At 35.2% G+C, this 10,949-nt stretch overlaps 2 protein-coding genes across 3 annotated transcripts in view; one reads left to right on the top strand and one right to left on the bottom strand.

Moving 5' to 3' along the window:
* Positions 1 to 177, bottom strand: part of LOC108576504 (heterogeneous nuclear ribonucleoprotein H) — a 4,233-nt gene extending 4,056 nt beyond the window's left edge. Inside the window, exon 1 of the mRNA XM_017939514.1 lies at positions 126 to 177. The gene's annotated coding sequence lies outside the window, so the exon portion shown is untranslated. The remainder of the gene's footprint in view (positions 1 to 125) is intronic.
* Positions 178 to 4,462: 4,285 nt separating this feature from the next.
* LOC108576442 (MOB kinase activator-like 1) lies at positions 4,463 to 7,735 on the top strand. 2 transcript variants are annotated; one of them, XM_017939447.1, is made up of 5 exons: positions 4,463 to 4,816; positions 6,400 to 6,566; positions 6,659 to 6,886; positions 6,957 to 7,120; positions 7,220 to 7,735. In XM_017939447.1, the coding sequence occupies exons 1-5, from the start codon at positions 4,803 to 4,805 to the stop codon at positions 7,298 to 7,300; spliced, it is 654 nt and encodes a 217-aa protein (XP_017794936.1). In that variant the 5' UTR covers positions 4,463 to 4,802; the 3' UTR covers positions 7,301 to 7,735. The 2 variants fall into 2 exon arrangements, with proteins under 2 accessions (XP_017794936.1, XP_017794935.1); XM_017939446.1 differs by lacking the exon at positions 4,463 to 4,816 and having other exon boundaries at positions 6,386 to 6,566.
* Positions 7,736 to 10,949: the final 3,214 nt, after the last annotated feature.

Here is a 10,949-nt window from a genome sequence, read left to right on the forward strand (position 1 = left end):
ATGATAACATTTTTTTTTAAATATCCTATTGCCGAAGAACTTATACTACCAGTAATACTAAAATATGGGAATTATACAAACAAATTTTGTGTTCTTTAAATTGTACATGTTATAGTCATACTTACAGATTCTTGGTGTTGGATTATAAATTAAGAAGAATTACAAATTAACTCTAATTGACAGCAAACGCTCAGCCAACACCACGCTTTACGAAACTACCAGCAAAATGGCGTTTACCCGAACGAAATTTAAGACTGGTTCGCAATGTAATACACTACATAACATGGTCCACAAATTTTTTAATTATTATCATATATGAAAATTGATAATTTATTTATAATCTCTAAATTACACCAAAAAGTTCTTTAATGGAAAATATCTTAACCATAATATATTTTTTATTATATGAAACGTAGAAAATGTAAAAGGCAGCTTGGTTCTATAATGTCCACGCTTCGTAATTCATGCGAACCAGCCTCTGTGATTCTCGTGCGAATCCACCCTCTTAATTTAGCGAGCTTACTTACGCATTATGTACGCATTCATAGCGAAAATAATACAACCATAATCTTAATTCTACTATATATTTAAATATAACTTGTACGTACTATAATATAGGATAAGGACCTTAGCGTAATATTAAATTGTAATTTGTACGTTAAACTGACTGACGTAGTGCATGCGTGCGTCGTTGCGCGGGTAAACCTCCGGAAGTAACAACAAAGCTGTAAAGATATTCTCTTGTTTATTAATCGTCCATCAATTGCTTTTCGCGAACTTTATTACTTATTATTGTGCGGCAAAGCAAGCTTGAGTTTTCAGGCGAGCTTTAGAGTTTAGAAGTGGGAGATGTAGGAGAAATTGTGACGTCTTGTTGTTAATTAACCAATAGTGCTAAACTTTTATTGAAAATTGAAAAATTAATGTTCCTTTTGTGTGAATTACAGAAGGAACTTTCAGGCCACCACAGGAATCATGGAAAAGACTTGAATATCAGGAAACATGAAGAAGTACAATTATTTAGCAAAAAATAAATTATTTATTATAATATAAGTGTACAAAATGTATTTTGCAAAAGGTTACAATATACCAATACTGTTTTACAGCATTCTACAGCCTCTTTACTCCTCCTTTACATACCGCGTTCATCTCCTTTTGCAAAGAACCCATTGTTTAAACTATATTCCATTGCAAAATTAAATAAACTAAGTCTAAAAACCTCTAGAAATGCGTAAAAATTAATTATAATTATCAATTAAATATAATAGGGATGTAGAGGATAACAATAACGAAGAGAAACAACGAAACGAATAGCGGTAGACAAAGATAACACTATACAAATGAGTTAGACAAGGAAAGGAATAGGATTAGACAAGAATAGAATTAGAGTAATGAGTCAGACAAGGACAGAAAATTTTAGAGGCGAAACTGACGCCATCTCGCATTAGGTGACGCGAACTACGATTTTTTAATAGGAACACTGAATATCATCAGAGGTATTAGACAAGGATATCACCAGTGTGCGAGAAGGATAGAGAGAGAGAACGCTTCCTATTGGTCGGCAGGCCGCCATGCTCTAACTTTCAGGCCCTAAATCGCGTCGTTCGCGAAAAATCATTAATAACTCATTAATTACGATGATTTCGTGAACTTTTTGAATTGAAGAATGAAGAGTGGACCTTCAGCAACTTTCACATATAATTTTTAGCACACTAGACCCTTTCAATAATTAATTATTAACAATTTTAGTGCATGATGTCGGGAACGATACCACATATCGTAAAGTACTTTTACGGTTTTTCAATAATTTCATAGCTTTCTGCTAAATTCCCATGCAACTAACTGTATTCCTCTGAAAGAGAACTCCTTTGGCTACATTCTCAAATAATTTTTATTAACATATTCGGTTTAGTTTAAGAGTTATTAAACATAATTTGGAAGCGTCCCCTATTCATTGTACTCGTGTATAGTCAACGGTTATAAACAATTGCTAATATCTAATAAAACACATCACTTACGTTTACCAAAATGATTGGAGAATATAAATAAAAGTCCGTTCTACATTCTACACGCATGAAAGTGCACAATTAATAACGTATTTCTATTGAAATAACGAAAATGTGTTACATTCGAATGCGACGATTATAATACTCGCCTAAAGAATATTATGTAACTATCAAACCACAAGAGAGATGTTAATAGAAATTATATGAGAATGTAGCCGAGGGAGTTACCTTTCAGATGCATACAGTAAGTTGCATGAGAATTTAATATAAAGCTATGAAATTATTGAAAAGCCGTAAAGGTATATAAACGTAAACGGCATCATTCCCGACATCACGTACTAAAATTGTTAATAACTAATTATTGCGAGGGTTCAGGGCACTGAAAACTATATGTGAAAGTTTCTGAAGGTCCACACTTCATTCTTCAATTCTAAAAGTTCACAAAATCATCGTAATTATTGAGTTATTAATGATTTTTCACCGTTCGATGTGATTTAGGGCCTGATTGGCGGAGGTCAGAGGCCCGCCAGCCAATAGGAAGCGTTTTCTCTCTGTCCTTCTCGCACACTAGTGCTATCCTTGTCTAATACCTCTGTTTATATTCTGTGTTCCTATTAAAAAGTCGTAGTTCGCGTCACCAAACGCGAGATGGCGTTATTTTCGCCTTGAAAAGTTCCTGTCCTTGTCTAACACTCTATTCCTTTCCTTGTCTAACTCATTTCTCTAATGCTATCCTTGTCTAACCCTATTCCTTTCCTTGTCTATCTCATTTCTACAGTGCTATCCTGTTATCGCTACTCGTGCCCTTGTCTCTCTTTGCTATTGCTATCCTCCTCATGTCTATTATATTCAATTAATACTTATAATCAATTTTTTAATTATTTTGACATTACTTATAATGAAGATTATAGTAATTTAAGAATAATAAGTAGTTTATAATTATTGAATGTATTAAATAAAATTGTTGTGTGCTTTAATTTAATAGACGAGCCTAATTTATTAAATTCGCATTGAATTAACAATTGCATGTAGAAGATTAGTTAGAAATTGTTTATAACTTTATTTAAGATTTGAAAATTAATGTTCTTTTTGTATAAATTAGAAATATTGCTTTCAGGCCACCACAGGAATCAAGGAAAGGATTTGAACATCAGGAAAAATGAAGAAATGCAATTATTTATGAAAATATCAATTATTTATTGTAAGGTAACTGTACAAAGTGTATTTTACAAAAAGTTACAGTATACAAGTATTGTTTTACAGTCTATTAATTTCTCCCTTACACACCACCACGACCCATTTCTTTTTCCGAAACATTCATTCTTTAAATATTCCATTACAAAATTAAATAAATTAAGTCCAGATATCGTTAGGAACGCGTAATAATCGACAAAATCGTAAAAATCCCGAAATTTAAGTGAGAAACTTTGAAAACTGAACGAAAATAGCCTGTAAAATGTAAACACAAATCTATGGCGTCGCGTTTCATTCCTATCGAAGAGACTGTTCCACAAATCCTCGCCGTCTTCCTCATCGACTATGCTGCGACTTTACCTTCTACGCTGCAGCCGATACGTTATCGACGATTGGTATCCTATCGACGTATAATTTACAGGCACGTCGAGCCAGCAAGGGTGTGTCCAAAGAACACAGCAGAAGGTAAGAGATAAAATATTTGCTCATTCCAAGCCAAAAAGGACTGTCGCAAAATTGGCGTTGTTCAATCCAAAAGAGAGATCTCGTCAAATGCGGCACACTAACTGCGTGGACGATATAGTTTCTAATCTCTGTTTGTTCACGTCCGGAACAGTATTAATTTATGAACACACTTGATATCACTGTAAAAAAAAATTTTATTATTTCAATTAAGTAATTATGTTCACTCTTTAAATAAAACACGAAGTATTATCGATTCATTTAAAAACGTATGTTAATATTAGAAATATAAGTATAATTATTATTCACGATACGCCTATTTCGGTGTTCTTAAACCCATCTGAACTTGATCGTGTAACAATATTTTTTATCTACTATTGTAGGGACTTTATCGCGTGAAAAACGTTGTGTACGTTTTTCCCTAGGTTAGATTCCCGTGAGCTACCTGCAAGTTTTGCAACGGCGTCTCTCCTTCTTTCTTGGTAAGACACCGATGTGTTCGGTATTACAGGGCGCTACAAAGTATTTTATATAGTATTGTTTTTTATGTTCTTTTGCATAGTTTTTATATAGCCTTTGTGAGTAGTCTGACGTTTATATTTTTTGTGTAAAACTAAAGAACATTTGCTAATTATACTAAATATCTCTAGTCAAATAAACTAGCAGCTTTTATTTCGCCTGCCCGCCGTCTTTGAGAACACACGTGGCTTGTGACGCCACACTATATCGATCGTGTTACACATAGTAAAACATTTAGACTATAGGTACTTTAAGAGTATATTGATACAATATAACGCGTATTGCGCAAACGATATTGTAAACGGCGAAATGTTATAAATCGTAAAGTTAGAAGAAAATAGAAAGTACGTGTCTACGGTCACGTCTGGATAGAGGTCGTGACCGAATCTAAAGAAGTAGAATCCCGTTCGGCAGTGGAAGGATTGGAGTCGAGGGATCGTAGAGAAGGTAGTTGACAAAACGTCTATCGTGTTGTCGTGAGAGAGTGTGTATGGTGCATATTAAGGAGAATCATCGTCAGCTAACTCTTCGTAGTGATTTCTACCGCGAAGAAAATCAACGACACGTGCAGCCGGGTACTAGTGAATCGAATTTCATCGACAGGTCATCCAGGAGCGCACAATGAGCTTCCTATTGTAAGTTTTTTTACGTTTCCAGTGAAAATCGACTTTTCCCTACCCGGGTGCGCTTTTACCTCATTGCAATTCCGCGTTGAATTCGATTTTCGTAAACTAGGCGCATCGAATATCGAGCGTTTCCACCGTTAATTGATCGTTCGATATTTTGCCAACCCTGTTCGTGACTGACAAATGACAGCGAGGATGGATCGGTAATTTGTTACCGTGGACCGGTCACAATGAAAAGAAATATTGACAGAAACCGCTTGGCCAGTTCCCGTTCACTTGCCTCTCGACTAATTTAGGTTCTCAACCCGATGCACTCTTGAATTCGTGTACACCGCGATCGACCAATCGGTGGATACCTAAAAATAGCGCGATACCATAATTTCTTTTAAAAATTCCCCGTTTTTCACGATCTTCGGTCTTCGTCTCTTTCTCCGTTGCTTTCACCCGTGGATACCCCCGTTGCATGCGCGCAACGTATTCATCATACGTCAAATTTATCGTTACAAACATTTCTTATCTCGATGGACTGCATCGCGGAAGTAGAATTTCTTTTTTCCGCGACGCTATCGCGATAATCATGATGTATCGACGAAACGCTTAATCATAATTGAAATCGATCGATTTGTCACATCCGCCCTAATCGTCACTTTTCTCTCATTTTACTCCATTTCACTATTCCGATGTTTTTTTTTCATCGATTTCTTTGATAAATCAATAGTTGTTTGTATAATTGCGATAGTTTATGTATTGTTTATATACAGGGTGTCACCGATTTGGTGTTCCAAGCCGCAAGAAGGTGAATGTACCTGAAAAAATAAGTCGAAGAGAGAGAATAATATTTTTTTCGTTTAAAGATTCATTTTCAAGTAAATCGATGTTGAAGATTCGTCGAGTTCGTGTACACCTGGCCACACTATAGACTACTTTTTTGTTGCGTCTCTATACATGAACTTCATCAATGTCATGACTTGTTGCTATTTCCGTGTCAAACTTCAAGTCTTTGTCGTTCTGTCGATATGTCGACATACAGCAACAGAGAATACATTGATATGATACTCGCGTTGTGTTGCGTGTACCGGCAACGCATCTATTGCTGTTAATTATTACAAAGATCGTTATCGTTATCGTTTTATATATCAATGTTTATCCCTTAGTACCTAATGTTAGAAATCGGAACGATAATTGAAACAGCACAATCATATCCTTCAAACATAAACACAATTAAGATCATATAAAAATGTACGAGTCTTCGAAACATCGATTTACTCAAAAACCAAACCTTAAATGAAAAAAACATTCTTTTTCTTCGACTTATTTTTTCATGTAGATTCACCACTTTTCGGCTTGTACCACTAGATCGGAGTCACCCTGTATATGCTTGATGTTTATACATCGAAATATATAAACAAATGTTTTTTTTTTCAGTAATGTAATTATTTGTTACTCCTTGTTATGGAATAATAGTAAAATTTATGTATATGTAGATAAGAATTGTATTATTTTTTTCACAAATAAATATTGTCCATAAAAAATGAGTGTAACATTTTTAAATATCAGTCATTGCTGAAAAATATTTTTATGGATTTCTTAAGCGGAAGCAGGTCTTCGAAAACCTTCAAGCCAAAGAAGAATATTCCTGAGGGTACTCATCAATATGACTTGATGAAACATGCAGCTGCCACCCTGGGCTCTGGAAACTTGAGACTTGCAGTTATGCTTCCAGAGGGTGAAGATTTGAATGAATGGGTTGCAGTAAATAGTATGTTTATCTATTTGTATTATTGCATATTTGTTTGTTCGTATAACGGTAATTGTAAAAAAAAAAAATAAATAACTTTTATATTATTTCAGCTGTTGATTTTTTCAATCAAATCAACATGTTATATGGCACTATCACAGAGTTCTGTACAGAGGAAAGTTGTCCCATCATGTCAGCAGGACCAAAATATGAATATCATTGGGCTGATGGGCACACTGTCAAGAAGCCAATTAAATGTTCTGCACCAAAGTATATTGATTACTTAATGACTTGGGTGCAGGATCAGTTAGACGATGAGACCCTGTTTCCATCAAAAATTGGTAAGTGACATTATCTAGTTAGATAAGATATCACCATATTAATATACTGATAAAAATTCACTTTTTTCAGGAGTTCCTTTCCCAAAAAATTTTTTGTCCATTGCCAAGACAATACTGAAACGATTATTCAGAGTGTATGCACATATCTATCATCAACACTTCAGTGAAGTGGTACAACTTGGGGAGGAGGCACACTTAAACACATCATTCAAACACTTCATATTTTTTGTTCAGGTAAAAGGAGGAAAAACTAAACAAATTCTTCGAGAATTAAAAAAAAAAATCTTTGACCTAATCTTTCTAATGTTTTATCCTTGATTTTATTCGTTGCAGGAATTTAACTTGATAGAGAGAAGGGAATTAGCGCCGTTGCAAGAGTTAATAGAGAAGTTAACAGCGAAGGATGCTCGATGAACGATCTCGATCACTGACCTAAAACTCCTCCAAAGAATCTCACCCGTGCTATCTTTTTAACAAACGTGTAACTATGCATGTTATTTAACTAACCCAATTCATTGCTAACGCGATCATTGCCTCAAGTCAGGAGTCACTGGTATTATACAATATGACGTATTCTATTCATTTACGAAAACAAGTGACTGATACACGCATTTTATAAACGGAAGTAATGCTCGACGAACAAAAAAAAAAAAAAAGAAAAAGAAAAAAGAGAGTTTGATCATTCGCAAGATTGATGAAATTACGGATCAAGGGGGTGAGAATTATCAATGTAGACTTTTGTAAAATAGTTATACATCCGATACACATCATAGTGCTCGTTTTGTTTCACACTTTAAAAGAAGAGAAGAAAAAAAATGTTTTTTTAATTAGTCCAGGTGAATTGTAATTTATTAAGCGTGTCGAATTTTTATATTTGAAACATTGAAAAAAGGGGGGAAAAAGTTAGTCAGAGCGTGGATCACACACACACATAAACACGAAGAGATTAATTCATATCGGCTATATGTAGAACGGATTATAGCTTTACAAACAGTTCGAACAACGATGATACTCGGTCTTACGTTTCTATTCTCATCGTTTGTTATTACCTTTCGAACTATCAGCATGTTATGCAGTTTCATTGTAAAAGTTCGAGAAGTATCGTCACTTTTATAAATAGAAACGATACTACGTGGGTAAATGTCTGAAAATAAAAATGCTCTCGATGGCATTTTTCTCTTTTTTCTCGAACTTGCGACATCTTCGTGAGAGTGTTGCGTCTTCGATATATATCGAGATGAATTGAAACGGCCCGGAATTTAAGCGTTTTATATCATTGCTAACTGCACATTGTTGGTACATAACGTTATTAAGTTAATAATTACGCTATTTACATTTAACTTCATACTATGTAATTAATTTATAATAGAGTTAGGGATTTTATACGCATCAACACACAAACACACACACACACACACACATTTTATCCTTTATACGAGTGAGTTTTTGAGTCTGTTCTATTTTAGAAAGCACATTGTGGTATCTTTAAAGCTTTATTTTTTTTTCTCTTACGGAAAAGGAAAGTTCTCCGCGCGAATGAAAGTTTGTTTACATCGTCGCGCTATCAGGAGTGGCATATACCGAGCGATATCCATAGTAATCTTGGCATAGGAAGAATGTCGGCACCGCGCGTCTGCCCAAGCTCTCATTAATATCGTAACACAATTCGTTTAATATGTCTATTTTTTTTCGGCTCTTTCCGTGATATCTACCATGTCAGCTTAAGGCCCAAAAATACACGCAATCCTTGCGGAGAACTATATTTTCCTTTTTAATTAAAAAAAAAAAAAATAAATAAACCTCTAAAAATACCACATAATTTTGGGGGCTCGTCCGGGATGGAGGCATCTACGATTACACAGCAAGGCGATGAGAAAAAAAACATGTGAGAGGGTGTACGTCTCCCAAAAGAGTTGAGAAACAGAGTTTCGGCTGAGTGCCACTGAGTGGTGGGAGAGTGTACTCGAAAATGTTGAGAAGTGACATTCGAGGGAAAATGTGAGCGCCGGATGGCCGAGTGTAGGATCGGTGCCTCCATACCCCCAAATAAGGAACACCAACGAGGAGAAAATAGAGAGGGTGTTATTGGCGTAGTGCTCAAAGTCTCGGCTTTTGCCAGTTGGAGGGAGGTGTCACGGGTTCGATTCCCGCGTTGGGTCCCCTCTCAATTTTTTCCTCGGTTCCTACAATATTATATTATATTTAAGCCGTTTGCGTCGCGTTACTGGGAAAATTCTTTACACACTTTCTGTCCGATATTTCTATTTCTTCACATTTTCTCTTAAAAATTGTTTCTCTCTTTTAATATTTTACAAAAATTCACATATGCACACTAAGAGATTGGCGAGCATTTTCATTTTTCAAATACGACACAAATTCGACCCGGGAAATCTTTCAAAACAGTTTCGAATTAATTCGATGGATACAGGGTATCCCAGGAAGAACGCAAAGGGCAGACACATTTTCGTATAAGTAACATTAAATGCGCGCGACGCGTATACAACTACTGTGTACACGTTCACACGTGATTTATTTCGCTGTAAGAGAAGAATTTTGATATACGTATAGAGATATCAAATAGTACATATATTCGTTTATAGCGCGTTCAGCTACGTACGATAGTTTTCTCGCTTATAGGAGAGATCAGATGTTAATATATATAAATATATTAATATAAATGCTTACTGTTTTCACGCGCGGCGAATTGCACCCGTGTTGTATTCGAGTATTTAAAAAAAGGATGCATTGTATTCGCTTATAACTAGAAAAAATACTCGTCGGATGGTTTCTGTTCACACACTACTCTGTGCCCTTTGCTGTGATGTTCGAACTTTGCATTTCTGCGTAACGAGCTACGTTTACACGTAGATGGGGTGAACATGTTTTTTTTTTTTATACACTAAGTTTTCGCGCTGCTATTGATGTAAAATGGCGCGACCGTTCGAACGGAGGATAATAGGAGAGAGGATAAGAAAATCATTGCGTACACGATGAATGAAAGACGTGAGTTCGCTTTCAGCGGACTTGAAAAGCGCGGTAACTCTATTGAACGAGCATTCTTTTAAATCACGGACGTACGTTGTTCGACGTTCGAGACGAGCGAAAGGAACAAAGTGTTATTTTTTTATAAACAAAATGTCTGCAACCGTTTTAACACACCGATTAGATATTCCGTTTGTCTCTCTCTTTCTAGTTCGCATTGACGTATGATAATTGAAAGAAAAAAAAAAGAAAGAAACTCACTGTGTAAGGTTGCATCAATGTGATACGATTTTTCATGTAAATCAGCGAGGATCAATGAGAAATTTCACGAGGTCCAGGATTAACATAAATGTATTTTATTATAAACGATGTGAACGAACTCTAGCTTTCGTAATGACGTGAATATTTATCGATAGCAGGAAAGGAAGAACGAGATACTCGGAACGGTTACGGAACGATGATAAAAGATGGCCGTTTCGAGAGTTGTTTTTTCGCGGTGGTTTACAAGGCGCGTTTTTTGAATGTAAAACGAAATATAAGCAAACAGTAAAAGAAAGTAACAATAATAATAATAATAATGGCTCGTATCAACGGTAATATTGTATTCAGTACTTAAAGAGGACCGGGAGAGTTGTACCTTATAGAAGAACTTTTCTCGCAGCAGAGACGCGATCTCGTCTCTCTCTTTGTCTTTAAATCTCACCGTTGTTCTTTTTTTAGGTTAGAGAGGCGAGATCGTTCGAGTATAATAACGTTGTCAGCTAGGAATTATTTTACACACGAATAACGCTGTTATAAAATTACGATTAATATTATTATTAATTAGTATTATTAATACGATTATCGCTAACACCTTTATTGCTATTTATGTATACAGTGATGAACGTGTCGAATCGGCGCTAAGAAACAATCGTCTGTTAACGAAACGCATTTAGATCAAATTTTTGTCTTGTTTTTTCTGTTTTATCGTTTTCTTGACTTAAGATATACGTAAATCCGTTATGTTACGTTTTCGACTGATCTGTTGCACGAAAAAAAAGCGATTATTTTTCTTTCGTTCTTTTTATTTAAATATATATAT

The sequence above is a fragment of the Habropoda laboriosa genome, unplaced genomic scaffold, assembly GCF_001263275.1.
Source record: "Habropoda laboriosa isolate 0110345459 unplaced genomic scaffold, ASM126327v1 scaffold291, whole genome shotgun sequence".
NCBI classification, from domain to species: Eukaryota; Metazoa; Arthropoda; class Insecta; order Hymenoptera; family Apidae; genus Habropoda; species Habropoda laboriosa.

Coding starts and splice junctions, on each gene's coding strand:
- LOC108576442 (XM_017939447.1), top strand. Junction 6,567..6,658: donor TGAATGGGTTGCAGTAAATA/GTATGTTTATCT, acceptor ATATTATTTCAG/CTGTTGATTTTTTCAATCAA. Junction 7,121..7,219: donor ACTTCATATTTTTTGTTCAG/GTAAAAGGAGGA, acceptor TATTCGTTGCAG/GAATTTAACTTGATAGAGAG.